The sequence below is a fragment of the Felis catus genome, chromosome F1 (assembly GCF_018350175.1).
Source record: "Felis catus isolate Fca126 chromosome F1, F.catus_Fca126_mat1.0, whole genome shotgun sequence".
Classification (NCBI taxonomy): domain Eukaryota; kingdom Metazoa; phylum Chordata; class Mammalia; order Carnivora; family Felidae; genus Felis; species Felis catus.
This window is the reverse complement of record NC_058384.1, coordinates 64,688,364-64,711,848: the sequence shown is the minus strand read 5'-3', so window position 1 is coordinate 64,711,848 and position 23,485 is coordinate 64,688,364. Positions and strand designations below refer to the sequence as shown.

The 23,485-nt window shown below is 61.7% G+C and overlaps 1 protein-coding gene across 2 annotated transcripts; it reads right to left on the bottom strand.

Moving 5' to 3' along the window:
• Positions 1-7,471: 7,471 nt before the first annotated feature.
• Positions 7,472-13,792, bottom strand: VSIG8 (V-set and immunoglobulin domain containing 8). 2 transcript variants are annotated; one of them, XM_019822336.3, is made up of 7 exons: positions 12,492-12,609; positions 10,480-10,655; positions 9,848-10,049; positions 9,524-9,745; positions 9,203-9,328; positions 8,716-8,914; positions 7,472-7,839 (listed from the first exon to the last, which is right to left on the bottom strand). In XM_019822336.3, the coding sequence occupies exons 1-7, from the start codon at positions 12,535-12,537 to the stop codon at positions 7,563-7,565; spliced, it is 1,248 nt and encodes a 415-aa protein (XP_019677895.1). In that variant the 5' UTR covers positions 12,538-12,609; the 3' UTR covers positions 7,472-7,562. The 2 variants fall into 2 exon arrangements, with proteins under 2 accessions (XP_019677895.1, XP_006943110.1); XM_006943048.4 differs by lacking the exon at positions 12,492-12,609 and adding an exon at positions 13,685-13,792 and having other exon boundaries at positions 7,477-7,839.
• Between the last annotated feature and the right edge of the window lie 9,693 nt (positions 13,793-23,485).

The window sequence follows — 23,485 nt, the reverse complement described above, 5'->3', positions numbered from 1 at the left end:
GCAACACACACACACACACACACACACACACACAGTGTGGCCGCTCTGCCCTGCGAGGCCTTATGTTAGAAATGACTGGGCATGGGGCACCAGCATGGCTCAGTCGGTTGAGCGTCCGACTTCGGCTCAGGTCATGATCTCGTGGTCTGTGAGTTCGAGCCCCGCATCGGGCTCTGTGCTGGCTGCTCAGAGTCTGGAGCCTGCTTTCGATTCTGTGTCTGCCTCTCCCTCTGCCCCTCCCCTGCTCATGCTCTGTATCTCTCTCTGTCAAAAATAAATAAACATTTAAAAAATTAAAAAAAAAAAGAAATGACTGGGCAGTCAGCCACCTTCCATCACAGGGCCTGACACACTCACGCACTTTGTCCCTTTTTCCAGGCTCTTCCTGCACCTCCCAGGGAGAACACAGCCCTTTATCCATCTTGTTCTCTGATCAAAGCTCTGAAACCAGCCCCAGCCACCCGGGGTCCCAGGACCCTTTCCTCCGGGGACCTCAGAGCGCCAAGTGTCCCCGCCTTGCAGGAAGCCGAATCAACCATCATGAGCATTATTCTTTCATTTTTCCGGATGAGGCTAACAGTCTCCCTAGGGAGCCCGGGAGCACCCAGAAGGTTTAGTAGCCCCTCCCACCACTGACACACAGGAAGTGCATGGCCAAAACGCACTCGGGAACAGCGCGGTCAGTGCAGGGTGTGGGGGGCGTGCAGGTGGAAAACAAGGCACTGTTCTTCAGACCACCCCTCGCTGAGGAAGCCAGGAGTCTCAGGGTGGGAGATTCGATACCTGGCTGTCCCCCTTCCAGGCAGCGTAGTCCTGTGGTTGGGCTCAGACCACCTTCGGGGCCTCCAAGGGGGCTCATGGGCACCTGGGAGGAGATGGGCTGCTTCCCATGAACTTCCCACCCCCTCAGGGGCCCTGGGCCGGGGGTTAACTCTCCCTGCTGAAGCTTGCCTGTCTTCCCGCATCCTCGCCAACCCTTTGAAATGACATGTATTGAGCGCCTACTGCGTGCCTGGCGTTTTTGCATCTTAGGTACGCGAGCGGATAAGACAAAGATCTCTGTCCCCGTCACGGGGTCGAGTGTCAATCAGCAATCACCACGACAAATACACTCCTGTCCTAGCATGTTTAGAAGGGGCTGCATTCTATGGGTTAAAGAAAAACGTAGAGGGGGTAGGGCCATCAGAAGTGTGGGCGGAAGGGCACCATAACCTTAAATAAGACTCAGTGAGATACTTGAGCAGACTTGAAACAGGTGAGGATTTAGCCGTTGGGAAGGCTGGAGGAAAGCCATTCTGGACAGAGAGACAGCCAGGGCTGATACTCTGTGGTGTTCAAGAAGCAAGAGTCAGCGTGGGTGGAGAGGAGAGGGCCAAAGGGAGAAGGGCCGTAGGGTATGTCCCTGTGGCACCATGACAGGTCTGGAGGATTAGTGTAAGGACCTTGACCTTGGTTCCAAGCAAAAGGGGAAGCCGTTTCGGTATTTGGAGCAGAAGAATGGTCTACGTATCACTCTGGCCTCTCCGCTGAGAATGACGTGTAGGTGGGCAAGGGGCGGGGGAAGCAGGAAGCAGGGGCCCCAGCCAGGACGCTGTCGCTGTAACTCAGGCTGGGAGCCTTCTGGAAGGAGGAGAGGAGGCTCAGACTCTGGAGCTCCTCTGAAGGTAGAGCCAACTGGACTTCTGACAGGTTGGATGTGTTGGGGGGAGGGCAAAGTGGGGGACAGAGCTGCCATCGACAGTGGGGGAAGACGGTACCAGAAGAGACTCAGCAAAGGTCAGGGGCGTGCTGAGTCTGAGATGCCCATTCGACATCTGAGCAGGTAGGGAGCATGGGGTGTCAGAGTGAGGTCGGGCCCTGGTGCATAAGTCTGGTGCTATCGTTGTAACGACTTTAATTTTTTTTTAAGTTTTTTTAATTTATGAGCCGGGGAGGGGCAGAGAGAGAGGGAGACACAGAATCCGAAGCAGGCTCCAGGCTCTGAGCTGTCAGCCCAGAGCCTGACGTGGGGCTAGAACTCACGAACCGTGAGATCATGACCTGGGCCGGAGTCGGACGCTCAACCGACTGAGCCACCCAGGTGCCCCATCGGTATATCGACTTTAGAGGGCTAGGTGGAGAGCTTGGAAGGAAGTCATTGCCATCCCCACTCCTCTCCTTCTCCAACTGTGCGTTACATTCTTGGAAAGGGTTATGGGCATTGAAAGGAGGGAATCCAGCTTCCCCGCAGGAACCCCGTTACAAGAACAGCTTAGGCTCCTGACCAAGCAATTTTCTGATGGCGATAATCACGAACATGTATTTCCTCAAGTCCTTAATAAGCTACGAATGAGAAGCCCCCTCCCAGGGCCCCAGGGTGGTTCAGTCGGTTAAGCGTCAGATTCTAGATCTTGGCTCAGGTCATGTTCTCACGGTTTGTGGGTGTGAGCCCCACATCAGGCTCTGCGCTGACAGCGTGGAGCCTGCTTGGGATTCTCTCTCTCTGCCTCTCTCTCTGTCCCTACCCTGCACACTCATGCTCTCGCTCTCTCTCTCAAAGTAAAGAAATAAACTTTAAAAGAAGGGGCAGAGGAGGAAAGAAGGAGGAGAAGGAGGAGAAGCCACTTGCCACCACCCCATGCCATACAGAGAAGAGCTTCCTATCGAGCCTGGAAGTCAAAGGCATGGGGCACAGTGGCCTGTCCAGGAGAGTGCTGCCTGGTGGCCGTCCCCCTGTTCTGGAAGGTCTGGAACGCCAGTAGACTCTCCCCAGGTCCTACCTGACTTGCTCATCAGCGGACGAGCAATGTTCACCTTGAGGAGGGTTTGGGGGGATTTGTGGGGCTTTTTCCGTCACGTACCCCCAAGGGAATCACAGCCATTGGCTGTTGGTGGTACCCAAGCTGGGGGAGAAGGATCCAGCGTCGTCCTTATCCGTCACACTAATCTTAGGGAAGATCAGCCCAGGGAGAGAGTCTGAGCTCTCAGAGGGAGTAGATACTGGGAAAGGACGTGATCCAGCCCTGCCCTCAGTGGAAGTGTGATGGAGATAGGAGGGTGGCAGGACACTCCAGGACAGCTCAAAGATAGCAAAGTAAACATCCTCTCCCCTCCTCTGGGAGCATGTAGAGCCTGGGGTAATAGAACGAGATATGATCAGTCTGCCTCTGAAGACCTGATACAGGTTGAGAGAGACAGAGACAGAGTTTGGGGGGAAGTAGGGAGAGAAGTGGGGGAAGGAGGGAAGGAGGGAGAGAGGGAGAGAAAGAGAGGAAAAGGGAAAGAGAGAGGGGGAGGGGAGAGGGCGAGGAGGGGGAGGGGAAGGGAGGGGGAAGGAGAAGGGGAGGGGAGGGTGGGGGAGGGGAGGGGAGGAAGTCAGAAGTGTGGCAGGCAGTGGGGCTCAGGCCAGGTGGGGGCTGGGGCTGGAGGCGGGATTACGAGTTGGCTGAGCGGAGAAGCGCGTTCAGGCAGGTCGGACAGGGAGGGGCCTTGCGCTTCAAGTGGCGTCCAAGTGGGAGAGGGGGAGGGGCACAGACCAGGGGGTGTCCGCAGGGACAGGCAGGAAGTGGAACCTGTCCTGAGCTGAAGGAACTCAGCCCCAAGACTGAAGTGATTCTCCCAAAAACGTGTGAGAAACTCCTCTGCTGGGAGGGTGGCCCCTCAGCTTCGGGACAGCTGGGTGGGGACCCCTCAGCAGGGACTGCGCACCTGGGAGGGGCTGTCGAGGTCCCCGCTCCAGGGGTTGCCCCAGTGGGCACCGTGCCCAGAGGGCAGCAGACGCGGGCCTGAGTGCTAGTGGGTAGACAAGAAAGGGCACAGGAGGGCACGCCCCGCCCGGTCCAGGGAGGTGGCCCTGAGGATCCTGGCAGCTGGTCCCCAGGCCTGACTCTGGGACCCTGCTGAGCTTGTGTTTCTGGTGCTTCCTGTTATTATTATTAGTAACCCTATTACTAATGAAGATTGTTGTCAGTATTAATACCCGCGTGTGGATTCCGGAGCTCAGAGGCACGGCCTGGCTCTCCTCCCACTTCCCTATTGGCTGCTTTCGGGGCTCCCTACCTCCTCCCCCACAGGGTAAGTCGCCTCCAGGTTCAATCCCAAGGCTTCATTCATTCCGTCCCCCTCCCCGTGTTGGGTCCCCCACTGACCCAGCCCCCCACGCCCTCTGGCCCAGCGGAAGTCACATACCAAGGGCAGGCGGGGAGGCTGCAAAGCCCCAGCGGTGTGCCAGCCTCCGTAATAAGCACTCACACAAAATAGCCCTATGACTAGTCCATTTTACAGATGAAGAAGCTGAGGGCTGGGGGCTTATTAAACACCAGGAGTCAATGGGACATCGCTGATCGCTCCAGAGGGGCCGGGTGGGTGCAGAGCAGGGCTTTCCTGGCGGGGAGGGGGTTCCGGGGAGGGGCTGTTCGGGGGAGCGGGGGTTCCCGGGGATGCACAGGGACAAGGCCAAAGTTCGAACCAGTCCCCGGCCTCCAGACAGTGATTGTGTAATTCTCAAAACCCCTTGGCTTCCGGGGAGGCAGGAGAAACAAGGAACCCCTCCCCAGAGTCACCCCGGGGGTCTGCGGGTCTGGAGCAACGGAAATGTCATCGGGCAGCAGGATGTGGCTAGTTGAATGGCAGCCCAGAGAAGATTCACTGGGAGTCCATGCCTCTGGGGTCTTGAGAATGGGGCTTAAGAGAGGGTGACTGCAGCACGACTTCCTGAAAACTGCGGAGAGACTCAGGAGGAACCGGGTCAGGAGGGACTCGGCGTCTCGTGAAGAGACGTCATATTCATGGAAATTCCGTGGATGCCAAGCTAGGGATCTGGTGGTGACCAGGGACGCACAAGTTATCTAATGTTCCGGTGAGCAGAGGATTCGACCCCGGCAAGGCTGGGGAGGGACACCGAAGGCAGCGCTAGGAAGCAGAGCGGAGGGAGACAGCCGGCTTCGTGTTGCTGGTGTCTCCACGGAAAAGCACAGAACACCCGGGACCAGACTTGAGACCCCCTCTCCCGCGTTTGGGTGGCCCCCTTACAGTGTACAAGGCCCCCCCCCCGCCGCCCCGTTCAACACGGCCATTGTTAAAAATTAACTTCCAGAAATTTACAAATAAATTGCATCCAGACAAGAGAGGTAGGTACTCAAAAAACGCCTCACTTCCGAATTATTTCACTGCAGTTCACTACTGCCTCCATGGTGGGGGTCATTTACCTCCACGGCACCTGTCTCGTGGACCGAGCGTCCTGCATGCTGCTCCCACTCGACGCGGGGACAGCTGGAAATCAGCCACACGGGGGACGCGCGCATCTCAGAAAGGCCAGATGTTACCAGTCAGGGCGTCCCGGCCCCCGGCCCTCCCTCCACTCCCAAAGCCACTGTTAAACATTCACCGCAAGTGTTTTCTCCCCCCCCACCCCCGCACCCCAGCGGTGAGCCCACAGGTACCCACTGAGAGCCCGCCTCTAGGCACTTCCCGGCGTGCACTGAGTCACCCTCTTGGAAGTTGTTTCCAGAACCTCTCTAAAATCTCTTACTGCTTTTTAATAAGCTTTCCTTGCCAGGGCCTCTCACTGTTCTCACCCTCCAAGGAAGGCTGCCTGAGCACAGCTCCCTGGTTCCTGGAATGAAGAAGATGATGTCACTCAACACAACCCCCGCAGCCAGCTGTCCATCCCTCGCCACCTTGCAGGAGGCTGAGCTGGAGGCTCCTCGGACTGGGAGGGCCCTCCCCAGTCATCCGGTTCAGTCCCCTGCCTTCGGGCCAGAGTGTGCCAGGCCCCGTCCCTGCCAAGGACCTAACTCTCTAGCTGCTACAGATGCTCGTGAATGTGTCCAAGCAAACAAGGGGATGAATTCGTGGTTCCTGCGGTTCTCTGTTCCCCTCACCATTCAATGCCCTTCTCCCCTGTAACCCTGCCCCCACCCCAAAGCATTTGTCCCTGGTTCCTTCGGTCCCACTGTCTCTCCTTTCTCTTCCCACGCTCTAGCAAGGCAGAGCCTCCAACGCCAGCACCCTCTTGTGCGTATCCCAGACAACCGGCAGGGCTTCCTAAGCGGCGTGTGGCCACGCAGGGTTGCAGGGCTTCCTCGGTTCAGAGACTTGAAACCCAGGTGCTCTGAGGTGCACCCATACCCCACACTTCATGCGGTGGGTCGCAGGGTAGGAGCGGGGAGGGTTAGGAAGCCTCCAGGGGAAAAGAGGCAAACAGACGGAAATGCCCGGGCTCTCGACAGGCAGGTGGCTAGGCAGAGGCAGGCAGAACTATGCTCTTCAGAAGACCCTCCAACCCCCTAGGCCAGACACACTTCTGCTAGTGACTGCTGCAGCCATTGTGGGGGGGGGGGGGGAGGGGACAACCACCTGGTCCCCTGGAGGCAGCCGAAAACTGAACATGTGATGCTTAGGGCCCCCTGAGGGCAGAACTGGGACCCAGGGATAAAAGCTCTGGGAAATTGGCCCCCCAGTAGCAATATCTCTCAGACAGAGGTCAAATGGACCGCTTTGGGAGGCAGTAAGATGCCATTGGAGGTATTCAAGGGGCTAGAACATCCTTGGTCAGAAATGCCCGGGAAGGAATTCAGGTATCAGAGAACCGGCCTGAGGCCCTAGAGTCCAACATGCCTGGATCGACACCTTCGTTATTACCTTTGTGGCCTTGGTCAAGATAGCTACTTCCTCAAGCCTCTGTTTCTTCATCTGCCCAATGGGATAGTGCACGACTTCATGGGACTAAAGCGAGGATTGAAGAAGACAAAAAAAAAAAAAAAACGGGCAAGCGCCTGGCACCTAATGGGCACGCAATACACGCCCACCCCCTTTCCTTTCAAGCAGGCGTGGGGGAGGGGAGTCGCTACATGAGATGCTGTGCAAGGTCTACAAGCCCCAAAGTATGGCTCTGAAATCCTTCCTGGTGGGTGGTAGAGAAGGAAGGCATACAGCCTGGAGAGAGAAGGAAGTCCGCAGGAGGTAGATGAGGGAGGAGGAAGAAGGCGCTGAGGGTGGCCGGGAACCTTTCGGGAGGTCAGCCCTGCCAGTCCCCCCGGTCTCCCCTCGCCTGCTTCAGGAATGAGAGGGGAAAGCAGGACTCCGGGCCTACCAGGCGGTTCCCCGTCCGCAGGGTGACGGAGGGGGGTTGGCAGCCCCTCCCAGCCCAGCCCGACCGTCGACCTTCGGAGGTGGGAGGGAGGGACCGGGGGGAGGGGCAGCAGCCTCCCGCCCGCGCCCCCGGCCGCGCGCCGCCCCTCCGTGGAACCACAGCCACCACAATCTCGGGTCTTAACAGTCGCTTTATTGTGCTAACACCGCCGCTCGGGAGCTCAGACCTGACACGCAACCATCCAGTCCGGACCCGCACCCACTGCCGGCCCCGGGGCCCTCCGCCTCGCCTGGGGACGCCGGGCCCCCGGCCTCGACCGCGCTCGGCGCTGCCCCCTACCCACCCCCCCGCCGTCCCCCCCACCCCCCGCCACCGGGCGCGGGCCCCGGGGGAGGCGCCGTGGGTCCCGGAGGCCCGGAGGCCCGGGCGGGCGCGGCGGACGCGGGGCGGAGCGCGTCCCCAGCTGCGGGCAGGGAGCCCCGCGGCGCGCTCACACCAGGAGGCCGTCGGTGCGCTCCCGCGGCCCCTCGGCGCAGTCGGCGGGCTCCGCGCTCTTGACCTTGACGTAGACCGGGGAGGGGCCCGCTTCGCAGGCGGCGGCTGCGGCGGCGCAGGGCGCCAGGGCCACGTCCTCAGGGCCGCCGCAGGGCGGGGGCGCGTACTTGCGGCGCAGGGAGCGGCTGACGGTCTGCGTCGGGTACCCCAGCAGGTGGGTGACGCTGCGGCCGCGCCCGCCGGCCTTGCACCCGGGCGCCTCGGCGTCCTCTCTGTGGAAACAACAGGCGGGCGGGTGAGCGGGCTCCTCCGGGCGCGGCGTGGGCACGGCCTGGCCGGAGCGGGGGCCGCCGGCAGCCTCTCGGCCCCGCGCCGCCCTCCACCGGCGCCTCGCCTCTCCCTCGGCCTCCGCCTGCTCTCCTCTGCCTCCTCCTGGCCGGCGACCCCACGCCGCACACGGGGCCGGTCCGCGAGCGTCCGCCAGCCCCCGGCGGGCAGCCCCACGGGCCCCCCCCCGGCCCCTTCCGACGTGCGCACTCGTCCCCGAGACGGGGAGGGAGGCTCGGAGGCCCGGGAGGAGCCGCCTTCCCTGTCCTTCTCTCTCCTTAGCTAACACCAGCCTCGCCCTCGCCTTCTCCTCTCCTCACCTCTGCCCCTCGACCTCCTTCTCCACCTCTGCCTCCTTCCCCAGGGCTTTGCAGTCATTAGCACTCCTAGGCTTGTTCTATTTTTATTTCTAATCGGTTTCTAATGTACCTTATTAGCACTATCCTTACTATTGACTCTTCTTAAATAAGCATGTCCAGAGTTGTCACCGGCGTGAAACAGGGCAAACACGGGGGAGGGGGGGTGAAAAAAAATACGGTCCCTGCCCTCCAGGAGCTTACAGTCTAGACAAGATGCACAGAGAGGTGCATAGACAGGAGGGAAACGGAGGGCAGGGGAGCAGAGGTGAAGACTGGCGCGGGACGGGGAGAGAGGAGCCACGGTGGGTGGCAGGTCGACATGCTGCGGTCCCCGGCACTCCTGGCGATGGCCGGCAGGGTGGGGGTGGGGGTCCCGGCCGGCCCGGTGGCAGGCAGGGGTGAGGAGGGGCAGGGCGCCGGTCCCCTGCCGCTCGGCAGCATGCAGCATGCATCAGGTTTTACCTGATCTCACTAGCCAAGTCGCCGCAGGCCCCTCCGCCGACCCCGCCGCCGTTGCTGTAGCCGAAGGCACCGCGGGAGCCGCCGGCCCCGGCGCCCCCGCAGCAGCAGCAGACGAGCCCCCAGATGCCCACCAGCAGACAGCCCAGCATGAGCAGGGAGCCCAGCACTGCGCCTATGATCATGCCTATGCGCCGGGAGTCTGTGGAGACAAGTGAAGACAGTCAGGCTTCCTGCAGCCCGGCAGGTGCCTCCTAACCAGGAAGTGTGTGGCCGGCCCTCTGTGGGGAAGAGAGCAAGGGTCCCAGCGGGTGTCGGATGTCGGGGCCCCGGGACACCCAGTGAGGAAGGATGAGGAGATGCCTGTGCCCCCCCCCCCCCGCGGCTTCCCGGCCCTGATGGAAATGGGAAGGCAGAGCAGACAGCCCAGGCTCCTCCAGTCCCGCCCTCCCCGCCCCAGGGCCCCCAGGGCCGCTGCCACTGCACCCACCTGAGACCTTCACCTCCACCACGCACACACTGTAGCCCACGTGGTTGGCCACCGTGCACTGATAGAGCCCGTCATCCTCCCGGGAGATGTCCTTCAGCACCAGGTCGCCGTTGTTCAGGCCTGAAACTGAAAAAGCACCACAGGGCTGTGGCAAGGCCCCGGGGGCCACCCCAGCCTAGACCACCGCCGGTGGGGAGGGAAGGAGGGAAGGCGGATGCACCCACGCGCGCGCGCACACACACACACACACACACACACACACACACCGGCCTGGCTCTGTCTGTGTGTCCCCCCAAGGTCCCGCTGTTCGCTCAGACCCACCTTGGTTCAGGGAGCTGTGGAAGGACTCCTGGTAGGAGAGCTCCGAGTGGAAGCTGTGCTGCGAGTGGTAGGAACCGGCGCGGTAGGGGTGGGTGTGCCCGCTGATCTTGGCCCACTTGTAGGAGAGGGGCGGGGTGCCTCCGTTGGCAAAGCACTTGAGCACCACGTCGTTGCCGTGGGTCATGTGGCCCTCAGACCAGCACAGGGGCACCGCGGGCCGCGCTGCGGGGAACCAGGCAAGTGTGAGCCGGGGCCCGGCCGAGGGGCTCTGGAGCCTGGGGGGGGGGCGGGTAGTGGGGGGCGCCCGGAGGAGTCCGGCCATACCTTGGACAGTGACGATGACCTTCCGGCTGGCCATGGTGGTCTTCTTCACCCGACACTCGTAGGTGGCCGTGTCAGACACCTGCAGGTTCATGAGGTTGATGGAGGCGTCATACTGGCTGGGGTCTGAGGCTGCAAAGCGGACCCTCTGCTGCAGGTGGGGAAGGTTGCCATGATTGATCCTCTTGTCCTGGTAACTAAGGAACTGGGAAGAAAGAGAGGAAACGGAAGTGGTGAGCCAGGCACGGCCAAGGAGGACCACGTGGCTCGGTGGCCTCGGGCATTTCACCGAACTTCTCCCCGACTCCGCTTTCTCTGCTGAAAGATGCTGACGATGATACCTGACCCATTAACCTCCCAGTGAATGTGCGAGAGCAGATGAGATCAGGCGCTTTGGAAAGCGTCGGAAAGGGTCGGGTCAGGCTGGGACCGTCCTGAGGCCTCCCCTGCCCTCCGGAGCAGGTGGGAGAAGGCCAACTAATGGTGATTTGTGATTACAGAGCCCGCGGGCCTGTCGCCTCATCCCTGGAGAGGCCACTGGGGACGTTCAAGGTCTTCATTTCCTCCTCTGCCCTCCTTTTCCCCTCAGGCTGGCCTACAGGTGGGACAAGGGGAACCCTAAGCCCAGCACTCACCACATTCTCCCGGTGTGAGGGGTCTGAATTGACCTGCATCCACTCGATGTCCAGCCCATTGGGACCATAGTCCTCAGGGTCCAGGATGTAGGGGCAGCCCAGCCTCACATTATCACCTTCTGCCAGGTACAGGATCTCCTGGCCATCCCCGTTGATCCGCACAGCAGACAGCAGTGCTAAGGGAGGGGCAGGGCAGGTGGGGGGAGGGGGGAGAGAAGACCAGGGGGCGGGGGCAGTCAGCTTCTGCCCCTCTCTCCGCCATCCTGCATGGAACTGCCTGGGGAGGAGTGGCTGCTGTGTGTGTGTGCGCGTGTGTGTGTGTGTGTGCGTGTGTGCGTGTGTGTGTGTGTGTGTGTAAGCGCGTGAAGGGACCAGAGTTGAACGCTCCGATGGAAAATCCTGGCTCATTAAAAGATGCCTTTTTCTGGGCCAAGTGAGTGTTCCCGCGTGGAGACCGGAGGGTGGATGGCATGGCCGCTGGGGTCCCATTCCAGCCCAAGGAGTCGAAGACGTGACATGATTGCGGGTGTCTCTGCGTATGACACCTGCGTATCTGTGGCTGTACCCTTGGGTGTGACCATGTGTGACTGGCTGTGTCAGGGCGCTGAGTGATCGCTCGTGCCTGTGCGTGATGGCAGGCAGCTGGGACCGGGAGCCTGGCTGCGTGGGTCTGGCGCTGCTCGTGGCCTGGGCCTGGGAATATGGCCACATGCATCCGTAGGACAGTCTGAGCCTTGTGTGATGACACATGGCATTGTGGATTTTGCGTCCGTCCCCCTGTGCCATCGAATGGCTCAGGCACAGCCGCCCACACATGCTGGCTCCGGTTGGGGCCCCTCCCACTGCTCACAGCCCTGGTTCCACTGAGTCAGCCCCGCTGAGAAGCCAAGATCTGGAAGCTCAGGACCCAGCTCCTTGCCCTCCCTCCCCTGGAGCCCCAGGCAAGCACTAGCCCCAACCGGTTGGACCCAGAGAGGAATACGGAGTGTGGGGAGTGGGGGGGAGGGCCGCCCCGACCTTGGCAGGCAGGACAGGCAGGCTCCACCCCCCAGGCTCCTGCAGCCCTCCCTGCCCAGGCCCCTGGCCCGGCCTGGCTCACGCTCCGGCCCACCAGACAGCCAGCAAATCCCCGAAGTCCCAGCCCTGGTCTCGGCAACTCCCGCTCTGCCCTTCTCCGGATCTCTCGGGGCCCGCGTCTCTGTTAGAGTGTCTCACACCTCCGGTTTCACAAGGTCACCGCCCCACATCGCCACACTTAACAGACCTTCAAAACGCAGACACATCTCTATGCGGGTCCCACTTTGCTACCCACACAGACACCCGTCAGATCCAGACAGACACGCGACTGCACGCACAGTGCGCGTTCATCTGGAAGGCATGCATCCCTGCCCACGGCGCCCTCCCTGTGCGCATCCGCTCAACACTACACGTCCCTGCAGAAGCTTGGTTCGCTTCCAGAGGGCCAGCAGGGGCCTTTTTAACACCCCCAGACACCTCAGGCATCCCCCGCCCCCCACCCCGCCCCCAACCCTGGCAGGCCAGCAGCCCTAACCCCACAGGCTCCAGGGTGACCCAGAGCAGGCGGGCGGCCACGGGGCACTAGCGGATCGTGGGGACAACTCCTCCAGCCCCGGGCCAAGGGAGATGTGATCGGCTCTCCCGAGATAAGGATCCTGGCACTGACTGCCAGCTCCTGGGGCGCCAGGAGGCACACCAGGGATGAGCCAGAGCCCAGAGAGCAGAAGCTCCACCCTGGGAAGGGCTGCCGGGAGGGCTGTCCCCATACCCAGGGGGCTGGCCCAGCAGCCCAGCAGGAGGGTAGATCTGTAGGGGAGGGGGCTGGGGAAGGAGGGGACAGGCTGAATGAGAGCGCCTCCACCCTGCACTAGGCAGTGTCTTCCCTTGTCCCGGGCCAGGGAGCCTCACCCTAGCCTTTCAGTCCCTCCAGAAGCCTCTCGACCTCCGCCCTGTCCGCGGGGCTCCAGCCTTTCCACACCCCTCACTCCTCTCACCTTGGTCCCTCCTGCTCCTGCACTGAGGAAGTCTTGCAGGGAGCATGAGACAAGAGAGGGAGGAGAGCCAAGGAGAGAGAGCTGGACAGGAGTCCCTGGAGAGAAGGAGGGAGGAAGGGGGCCAAGGCGACGCAGTGGGCTCCCTCCCCCCACCAAAGCACCAGGGACTGTGCGCCCCCTGTGGGCGTCCTTGGTGCGTTTCCCAGCTGCCTGCACAGCTCCTAACCCTCCCTCTGGAGGTGACAGAGCAGAGAGAGGGTGTTGGAGCATAGACACACAGAGCGCCGGTCTGTCCTGCCACGCCCGCACCCCGCACCACACACATGGACGTGTCCCGGGTCCCCAGACCACAGCTGGAGCTTCGTGAGGGGGCCCTGCTGTCACCCTGCCAGTAATGCAGTCTCCCTCTCTCCCTCTCTCTCTCTCTCTCTCTCTCTCTCTCTCTCTCACACACACACACACACACGTGTGCACGAAGGCTGAAAATGCTCCCCGAGTTCCCCCCACAAACCCGCTCCTGCGAACCCAGACCCCAGGAGGGTCTCAGCCATTTCCAGCGATGCCCACACACAGGGGCTCCTGCTGGGACTTGCCCCAACAGAGGCAGGGGGCCACAGCATCAACCTCTGAGCCCTGCCCTCGAGGTGTGCCCCCTCGGGGTGAGGGGGCTCTGGGAGGCGCCATCCCCACCACCCATCTCATCCTGAGGGGTGGCGCTACCCTGGAGCTCTCAGAGCACAGTCCGTCTCCTAGGGGGCGCTGTCTCCTCTCAAAGCAACTCCCTGCCCTTGGCTGTAGCCTGGGGGTGGGAGTGGGTCCTCCCCAGGGGAACAGCACCCAAAGAGGAAAAGGGGCCTTTCCGGGAAGAGCCTCCCCGGCGACCCCAGCCTCGCCGTGCGCCTGACACCCTGCCCCACCCCCAGATCCCCAGGCAAGCTCTCCAGGCAAGCCCTGCTCTCCGTGCACAGCGTGTGCATGCACGTCCGAGCCCCACACGGCTCACAGGCACCGTGAAGATCCATCAAGGCCTGTGCCCCAGACCCTCGGGCACGGGGCCGTCTTGGCCATATCCCCAGCCAGCTGGCAGCGGGGCCTCGGACCACCTCCGAGGCGCCTCTGCGGGCCCGTTGTGGTCCCTTTCCCTGCCCTCCTGGCATCGCGTGGGTGTCCCTGCCGGATGCCCAGCCCCATACCTGGGCTCAGGCACACGAGCAGAAGGTGGAACGCTCCTCGGACTGCCATGTCTCTAGGCTTGGTGTTTCCTCCGCTTGGGCTGGGTGTCCCTGGGGCCAGCGGTGGTGGGTGTGTGGGGACAGGCGGAGGGAGGGGGAGCGGAGGGCCCAGACACTGCCCGGGGTGGCAGGAAGGTGCAGTGAGTGCCGGGGCCACAGCCGGAGTTATTTCTATAGGAGGGAGGGGGCCCGGTCCCCGCCTTGGGGAGGAGCCCCGGGAGCCTTAATTATCGGGGTGACAGAGCGGCCTACCCAGGTATTACCCAGCCCTCACCCAAGCTCTTCCCTCTCCCGAGAGTGGCAAAGGGAGGCCGGCGGGACTTGTAATTAGGCACCTGTTAAGCTTCCACTTCCTCCTGGCCCCATGCTCGGGGTAACAACAGTCGCCTGGTTCTACAGCGTCCACAGAGCTCCCCTCACCACTCATTTGCTGCCTCCTTCCCCCGGGGAGACGGGGAAGCGGAAGGAGAGCCAGGCCTGGGGAGGAAAGGTGGCCAGGCTGGGAAGGGTTAACCCGGGCCCAGGGACACAGGGGTCTGACCCAGCCTGTCCTGCAAGCTCATCTGTGACCCTGGGGGAACCCCCCTACCGCCCCTGGTTGAGGTCTGTGGGAAGGGGCAGCAGGAAAGGGGACTCGGGCTGGAAGGAAGGCCCAGGCAGATGAAAGAGCCCCGGGAACGTCCAGCCCGCCTTCCCCTGAGGCCTCTGGCCCTTCAAAGGGAGTCGGGTCTCCCCAGGGCTGAAAGAGGGAGGCGTGCATGGGCACAGGGGCTTCCCCTGGCTGCCCCTAGGGAGCTGTGGCGCCCACCCCTACCTGAGGTGAGGCCAGCCCCGAGCGCAGGGGTTCCTGGGCGCGGGGGTGTTGGGGGCCACCGGAAAGACCAGGAAGGGGGCGTGCACGCATCACGTCTCTGCTCGTGCACACCTTTCAGGGGTCACTTGGTGCCCTTGCTTCCAGGCACAGGAGGGGAGACTAGGCCCCTCGAGACCTGGACTGCTCACTGGGGTGACCTGGGCAGGTTGGAGCTGGGTGGGTAGGGGAGGAGGCAGAGCGAGAAGGCGGAGGACCAGCCCCCGGCTCTTTGGCCTAAGGTGTCCCAGGACCGCCCACCCGCGATGGTGGGGGTCAGGTCCTGCGTGGTCCCATTCAGCAGCTCAGCTCCCTCAGAGGGGCCATCGCTGACAGGGGCCACAGGGAGGGCAGGGGTGAAGAGCCTTGGGGAGAGTTACGGGCCAGGGCCAGCTCAACGAGGAAGCGCGAGGAGTCCACGCGCCTCTGTGCTCCAAATCCCTCCGCCCCCCCCTCCTCAGCAATGACAGGGTGCTCTAGGGCCCGCCAGAGGTACCAACGAATATCTGTATTTCCTTGTTTATTTTGAGGTTTATGAGATTGCCCTGCACCCTCTGGAGAGCAAGGATCATTATCCCCCCTTTACACACGGGGTGGGGGGGGGAGATTCAGCCCACCTGCTGCTGCTGAGCCTGGCAAAGTGGGGGGGAACGCCCGGGCATCCTGACCCTCAACCCAGAGCGGCCCAAGGAAAGGGCTCGGTGGCCGTGTGGGTTAGTAGATGTACCCATGGGGTAGAAGCTTGGAAGGCCAGTGATGGGGGATGGGGGGGAGGAGAAACAGGGGGGCCAGGAAGAAGCGGGACTACACGGCAAAGAGGAAAGCTATGGCTCCATCAGGGTCAAGTGTAGAGCTAGTGGATTAGGTCCTGGCTGTCAGTTCCTATCAGAGCCGGGGCGAAGGCTGGGTCGGGCGGTTGGGATCACCAATGAGCTCGAAGTCACCCTTGAGGAACTAGGGCTAGATTAGGCTAGAGTGACAGCGAGAGCTGAGGCTAGGCTGTGTGACTGGGGTCCGTGTTAGGATAAGGCGCGAGCGAGGGGTTCATTCACAGCCACGTGTGGTAATGCGGCTACAGCCAAACTGGAGGCTGGGCCGAGGCCGACTTAGGGTTGGGGTTCCAGTAGGTTGAGGCTGGGGTTTGTGGTTTCTGCGTTCGGGATTTGAGCTAGAGTGGACTGTGGTTAGGTTAGGGACATGCGTTAAGCAGGCCGCACGATTCATGGGGATCAGAAATGAAGTTTGACTTGAGACACGGGAAGACTTCAGTCCCCATCTGCTAAAGGGCAGACTGGCCAGCCTATCTATCCCTTGGCTCTGGGACAACACCAGCAGCGTCGTACCAACACGGATCAGTGTGTGAATTGAGGGTTTGGGAGGGGGTTCCAAATAGGCGTGAGCCCACCAGAAGCAACCTAGCCCCCTAACAAAGGATCCCCCCACCCCGAGTCCTGCTCCACAGCCTAAGCCCGCCAGTAGTCAAGCTCCCCGAGCGACATCTGGGGAGCTGGTGCAGGAAGCTATCAGCAGGGAGTGGGGCTTGGGCTCCAAAGTGATCCGGAAGACAGGGCCCACCACGGGCACTTTTACTGGGTCGGAGTTGGGGGGGGTCCCAGGGGACGCGTGCTGGGGGAAACTGAGGATACTCCTTCTTCTAGATACTCCTAGAAGAACAGCCACTTTTGAGGGCTCCACACCGGGGGCCCTCAGAGCCTCAAAAGGCAAGTCACATTGTTGTTCTCCTTTGACCCACTAAGGGCTAATTGCCACCTCCTTGCAGTTTGGGGCCCATAAATGAAGCTGACGGCCTTCCTGCCTTGTGCCCTGAGCCCTGCAGGGTTTGGAGGCTGGTGACGAGTGAGTGCACTGAGTGTCAGCTTGGTTTTCACAGCAGAGGCCCAGCCCCCTGGCTCTGAGACCAGTCCCCAGCCCGTGTCTCTCTCTGGGCTCATCCTCAACAGAAGAAGAGAGGCCACTCCCAGGAGCCCCCCATCCCCACCCCAACTCCTCCTCTCCCTTTCCCTCACCCAGTCTCCACCCCAAACATCCCATCTTCCCACCCACTTTCTTTTCAGGTCTCAGAGAGGCCTGGACAGATCCAGGGGACTGTTGGGGTCTGTCTGTGCCCCAGGGGGAGAGAAGACGGTTGAGAGAGTCCGTGCTCAGCAAAGGGGCACAGAAACACATGTGGCATCCAAATGGCCCGTCAGAGGCTCCGAGGGGGAGAGAGGAGGCAGAGGGCCCAGGATGCCATCTGTGGTCCAGAGTACCCTAGACGGCCCCCCTTGCTTTTCCCTAAGAAATCCACAGTTCATTCAGCACAGGAGACGGGGCCTCCTTTGCACACACCCGCCAGTTGGGGCTGTATTTGCTTTTTTTTTTTTTTTATTTGTTCCATCTTTTTTAATGTTTATTTATTTTCGAGAGAGAAAGAGAGACAGAGCGTGAGCAGGGGAGGGGCAGAGAGAGGAGGAGACACAGAATCCGAAGCGGGCTCCAGGCTCCGAGCTGTCAGCACAGAGCTCAACGCGGGGCTCGAACCCACAAACTGCGAGATGGTGACCTGAGCCAGAGTCGGACGCTTAACCGACTGAGCCACCCAGGTGCTCCTGCTTCTCTTTTTTTCAATGTTTATTTATTTTGAGAGAGACAGTGAGCATGCGTGGGGGAGGGGAAGCGAGAGAGGGAGAGAGAGAATCCCAAGCAGGCTCTGCACCATCAACACAGAGTCGGACGCGGGGCTTGATCCCACGAACCGTGAGATCAGGACCTGAGCCAAAACCGAGAGTCAGATGCTTAACCAACTGAGCCCCCCAGGCGCCCTGATTATATTTGCTTCTGTCCTAAGACAGAAACAGAATCCCAAGACACAGGCTTAGAAAGGAGTGAACAGAGACACAGAGGAGGGAAGAGGCAGATCCAGGAACCAGAGAGGCCCAGAGGCTGCTTCTGAGATGAGGCGCAGCCCAGCCCCACGACGTCTTGGGGAAGGACAGGCAGAGGCCCCGGCCGGCCTCCCCTTCCTCCAAAGCCTTGCACTGCAATTCCCCACAACCGCTGCGGGCCCGGACCTCCTGCCCTGCCCCCAGGTCCCCAGGCTCAAGCTGGAGCTCCCATCTCCGCAGGTCTGCAACCTGCCCCCTGCTAAGCTACACACACACACACACACACACATGCACAATCAGCAGGCCCTTACCCCTCTCCCAGGCCCCCGTGTAGACCCAGGCTCACCCCTACAACACCCAGGAAGTGGACAGCAGACCCCAAGAGTGAGCATGCCAAGAAAACCCCCAGAGGAAAGGGTCTGGACGACCATGGACGGACATCACCACAGAGTCTGAGAGAGGGCAGACAGGTGCCCACGGGGTGGTCACACAGAGGCAGGAAGCCCCTGCGGCTGATCCCTTTCAACAGCTCTCAGCAAGGGCTCGCGGCGGGAAGGCAGCCGGACCAGGCCACGGTGGGACCAGAAGAGTGGGGGGACGGGGTGGGGAGGCCCAGGTGACATGGGGAGACACTGCCGAGCTCAGACAAGGAACAGTTGGTTGGTGACAGAGAGAAGGCTGAGATCCATGGGTGGGCTCAGTTTCGGGAACTGGGCCAGGGCTCGGGGACCGAGGTCAGTGCTGCAGGGTCAGGGGTGGTGGGCAAGAGCTCCTGACCCCTGCGCCTCCCCGAGCCCCTGCTCAGGCCTCCCGAGGCTCCACGATTCCTGCTGGTCCTCCCAGGAGGAGGGGGGCCCCTGGGAGGGGGCCCAGATGTACCCAAATCCCTCCCATCAAGCGATGGCCCAGACTCACGGGAGCAAGCAGCACAGAGGGGTCCCCAGCCTCTAGCGGAGTGGCCTGCCCACTACCGTGTCAGCACGGCAAGGCAGGGGGTGGGAGTGGGGGGTTGAAGGTTAGGACCCGACCTGCTGTCAACGGAACCACCTGGAAAGAGTATTTGAATTCCCAATGACAAACCGAAGAATTAAGAGACTCTGATGATAAGATGGGGCGCCTGGGTGGCTCCGTCGGTTGAGCGTCCGACTTCGGCTCAGGTCATGATCTCACGGTCTGTGAGTTCGAGCCCCGCATCGGGCTCTGTGCTGACAGCTCGGAGCCTGGATCCTGCTGCAGATTCGGTGTCTCCCCCTCTCTCTGCCCCTCCCCCGCTCACGCTCTGTCCCTCTCTGTCTCTCGAAAATAAATAAAATGTTTTAAAAAAAAATTTTTTTTAAAGAGACTCTGACAGTAAGAACTATGTCCACCTCAAGGAGGTCAACCGTATCCACCAGGACCCTCAACCACTGGACAAGCGGGCTGGGCCCTGGGGAGGCTGCGATTAGCACAACTGGGTCTGGTGGGGACGGCAGCGAGGAAGGGGGTGCCAGCTTGCTCCCAGGGTCACGAGCCGTGGTGATGTGCGGCAAGCCCCCTCACCTGCTGGAAGTGACCTCTGAACAGCTCTGGGGGTGACCCGTGATGGGCCCGGGGCACCGCAAGCGGCTGGGGGAGCATTTCAGTCCCTGGGAAAGAAACCAGGGGACGGTCCAGCAGGACGCAACTCAGAAGAGCAGAGCCAGGAGAGTCCGCTGATGGTTACTTTTGCCCCGAAGGGAAGAGCCTTGACGGCCGGATCTCTGGGGCCCTTCTCCCCATTCCCGCAGAACATTCACCGGGGTTGGAGCCAGGCCTTCAGGATGGCCACACAACTCAGACCGGTCGTCCGGGACCGCGTGCACGTCTGTGTGCGGAGAGACCTTGGGATGGGTTCATTCACGCGTCCGGTGGGACTTCGGACTTTGAACTTATAGAAATAAAATTGCCTTTTGATTCTGCCGTGTGGATTCCCCCCAACACACATGGCGGACGGGTACTGTGGTCCCCCTCGGTGCCAGGGGGGGCCGCCCCTGGCCCGCCTGGCCTGCCTGGCAGTTTCCAGGGAGGTTGTGGGGAAGCTGGCAGGGGCCGAGCAGGGCCGGGTGCGTGTCTGCCTCAGCCTTCCCCGCTAAGCCCGCCTGGCCCGCCCTCACTCTCCTCTCCCTGTTTGTTTCCGTTGCTGGGAGAGGGGAAGGCGGTGCCCGAGGGGTGGGGTTCAGGGGCAGCCGGGCCAGGGCTGGCTGGGACCATGGAAGTATTAACCATCAGGAGAGCTAACTGCCCAGCCCAAGGGATAAAGGTTCCCTGCTCTCCCCCGCCCTCTCCTTCCAACAGCCCACCCCACCCCACAAAATGCTCCGAAGAGTCCTGTGTTTCTAGAATTTCGAATGCTTGCCCACATGGCTGCATGAGGTACCTGAAGGGGTGTGGTGTAAAAAGAGCCCGGACTTGTTTCGTGTGGTCCCGGCAGCCAGGCGGATGCAGAAGATGACACTCGGACCATCGGGGCTGATCTGAGACCGTTTGGGTTGCCTTTTGAGGTAATGAGCATCCTGTCTCTCAAGGTGTGCAAGCCCGAACTGTCCAATCGTTTGGTTAGAGGTTGCAAAAGGGATTCAAGCGCGAGAGGGTCTCTGCGGCCCCTTCCAGATTTGAGACTCTGATTTGGTGCTCACCCCACTAGCCCCGGGACAGTCTCTCCCCAGGGGCCATGCAGAAAAGCTCCTTAGCTCTGGGCACTTTCTCCCGCTCTCCACTCCCACCCGGTGCCTTGACTCCTCTTTCCAGGAGTCTCCTGAGAAAGCCACCCAAAATCTCAACCCTATTCCTGTCCCAGCCTCAAAGTCATCAAAAGGGCATTGGGGTGATGGGCACGCCTTGCCGAGAGTGCATGCAGAGCACAAGGAAAATGCAGAACCGGGACTGAGAGTGTCCCAGCAGGGAGGAAGCTTAGAGGGAAGGTCTGGCTGTGTAAAGCCAGGCAGATCAAGAACGACCTAGCCTCTCCTGGGACTCGACCTAGCCTCTCCTGGGACTCGAGATTTCTGTGATGTTGGAAATGAGCTTCTTCGAGTAACCTTGGGTGATTTGCTGGGATACGTCCCAGAGTATGGGAGGGGGAGGAGAGGGGGAGAGGTCGCCCTCTGGTCTGGAGTGTTACCTGCCAGGCTCCCCCTCTGCAGGGGGAGCGGCCAGAATGGATAAGAGGGGGAAACAGTGAGGGACTTTGTGGCCTCCACACCTCGACTCCTTGTCTGAGACTCCAGCGTCTCCCCTCCGCTGTCACCCAGGCAGCTGTCACCCTTTCTCACCCCAAAAGCCCTGTCTGGCTTTGAACTCTCTGAGCCCCTTTCATCTGAGCCGAATCAAAGTGCTTTTACTGAGACCAATTAATGTCCGGCGGTGACCCGAGTCACAGACAGGAATGCTGAGGCTTTGGGGGTGCCGAGGACATCCCAGCACCCCGCTGAGTCAGGGACAGCCGGGCTTGGCCACCAGGGAAGGCTGCTGAGTCATGCATTCACTTCTCCGGCAGGTGCGGGGGGCTTGAGCCCGCCTCCCAGCCCCAGCAGAGGGTGATGCAGGGGGCAGGTAGGGGCGCGGGGCCAGCCCAGAGCCGGGAGACATGTGCCCGCGCGGCGGCCGCCTGCAGAGCTGATCCAGGGCTCTTAGGTGGAGCCCCACCCCTGGATTTGCCAGACTACACCCGACCGGCCTGACCCCCGTGAGGACCCGAGGACCCAAGGGGCAGAGGACAGGCAGTTGGGAAGATGCTCCGGAACCCAGACCACAGAGTCAGGAGCTGGAGCTTTGCTTTTCTCTTCTTTCTTTTTTGTTTTGTTTTGTTTTTTTGCATTTACATCAACAAAGACGCACCAAACAGCACTTCCTGATCCCCCAGCCCTGCTTCCGCACACGCTTCTGCCTCCGAGCAGAGGGGGGAATGCTAGAGCCTTCCCTGGGAGAAAGCACGGCCCCCCCCAAAGGCCCGATGTCTAGCTGGTTGTTCTTGAGCTGTGGGCCCCCCGCCCCCAAGTCCTCAGGAATTCCAGTTTTCTCTGTTCCTTGTCCCCCCCGTCCCCCCCTCTGCAGAGCTGGGCTCACACGGTCCCCCCCTTGGCTCTGCCCCCATCCTCACGCGGCCTGACCCCACCAGCCCCCACTAACGCCAGGGACCTCTTCCCTGCCATCATCCCCCCTGCCCCTTCGCAGTGAGAGGGGCGGAGGGTATAAAAGACGTAGCCTGCATGCAGCTGACATCTGAAGCAAGCCGTCAGGAATGCCCCACTTCTAGGAGCCGACTCGGGCCGGCCCTGAAGCCTGCGGGAGCCTGTGCAGGGTGTCGAGGAATCCCAAGAGCAGCAACCAAGCCCGTCTCCCACATCACGGGCCGATTCCTGGATTCCTGGAGGGGAACGACTCCCAGACCGTCTGCACCTGCCCAGAGGTGGCCGTGTTCCCCCATCCCCGAAACCAGGCCTTCATTCAGACCTGCCACCACCCCCCCTCCCCCCCTCCGCAGGTCTAGGCCACGGCAAGATGGTCTCGTTCTTAGGCCGCGGGAGCCGCCAGGCCCCGCACACCCGCGGTTTCACGAGCAGCAGTTGTGGTGGAACGCAGGCCATGCTTTAAGCCTGTGAACTCTGCCCGCTTCTCCGCACGGGGCCTCACGAGTCAGCAACGGGCCTGGAACACCCTTTCTTCCCGATCCGCACTCCGACAGGGCCCTTGCCTCCTTGGCCCTCAGATGGGTGACTCAGGAAGGGATCTGGGCAAACTCCAGGCACCCGAGGCCCTTTCTGGCTTTCCTGGCAAGAGGTTGCCCTGGCACGGGTAAGGGCTCACTGCCTGGTCCCCGCAGGTAGTAACCGCAGTTGAGGAGCCTGAGGAGCTAAACCACCACAGAAGGCGCCGGAATCCTCAGCGGCGTGCCCGTGAGGTCAGGGGGTGTCTCCCATCCTGGGAGAGTACCACATCTTTCCAAGACGGGGGTGGGGGGGGGCGCATTCAGGGCCACTGAGCAGGAAGGAGGGAGCCCCCCGCCCCAGCAGCTAGCCTGGGCAGGGTGGGGCAGGCGGAGAAGGTGCCTGGGGAGGCTTCCCTGACGAAGACGAGGCACAGGGAGAAGCTTGCCTGCCCACTCTCCCTGGGCCCTATGAAAAGAGCACTCTTGCCCGAGGCCCTTATAACCTGGCGTTGCAAACAGCCAGGACGCGCCCGGCACTGCCCTCTGCCTCCCCTAGTGCAGGGCCCATGGAGGGAAGCAAGGCTGGGCTGTGGATTCGAGGCCTAGAGCACCGAGGGGGCGGGCTGGAGCCTTCCCCACCCCCCTGGCATACAGAACGGGGAAACGGCTCCACCCCTGGGCCACAGCTCTGCAGCCCACAAGGAGCCTGGTGAGCGGGGTCCTTCCAGAAAAGGCTGAGACTGTTCTAGAGGCACAAGACATTTGGCGTGGAGCAGCCGAGGCAGGAGCAGGAGCAGACGGGCCAAGCGAGAAGCTTCCGGGAGGGCGGACCCAGGTCCGCTGCACCGGGTGCCTGGGGGGTACCCAGCCGAGGCAGGCGCTCAAGAAGCCTTTGAATGCGTGAATGAATCAGAGTGTCTGGGGGAAACGGGAGGCAAGCTGACTAACAGAGGCGACAGTGGCCCTGGGGAGCCCCAGCTGCCAGAGTTAGGAGAGAGCAGGTGACGGGGCAGCCGGGTCTGGGTGAGGAGCAGGGCCCTGGGTGGGCCTGGGGGTGGACAGGTGTCCGTGTTGAGGCACTGCCTGGAGTGGAGAGGGCAGAGCAGGAGGGTGCAAACGCCACCCCCACCCCCCACCCCCGCCACAGGAGGTGGGGTCTGAGCCACAGGTGGGGGCCCAGCCCGGGTCCCTCCTGCCCCAGCCCCTCCCTGAGAGACAGCTCCAACCGCTGGCGCTGAAATACCTCTAAACCAGGTGTGGGACAGGGGCAGAGCAAGGCCGTGCTGAAGGAGGACACGAAGGCCACATCCCGGGGCCCCAAAAAGGCCAGAGGACGCAGGGCGAAGGGCCCGAGAGGCTGG

Bases quoted from the DNA above. Each gene is read 5' to 3' on its own strand.
- VSIG8 (XM_006943048.4), bottom strand. From the start codon at position 13,733: ATGGCAGTCCGAGGAGCGTTCCACCTTCTGCTCGTGTGCCTGAGCCCA. The intron at 10,656-13,684 runs GTATGGGGCTGG...CCCCTCCCTTAG, and splicing joins GCTCGTGTGCCTGAGCCCAG to CACTGCTGTCTGCTGTGCGG. The intron at 8,915-9,202 runs GTGGGTGCAGTG...TTGTCTCCACAG, and splicing joins GGTGGAGGTGAAGGTCTCAG to ACTCCCGGCGCATAGGCATG.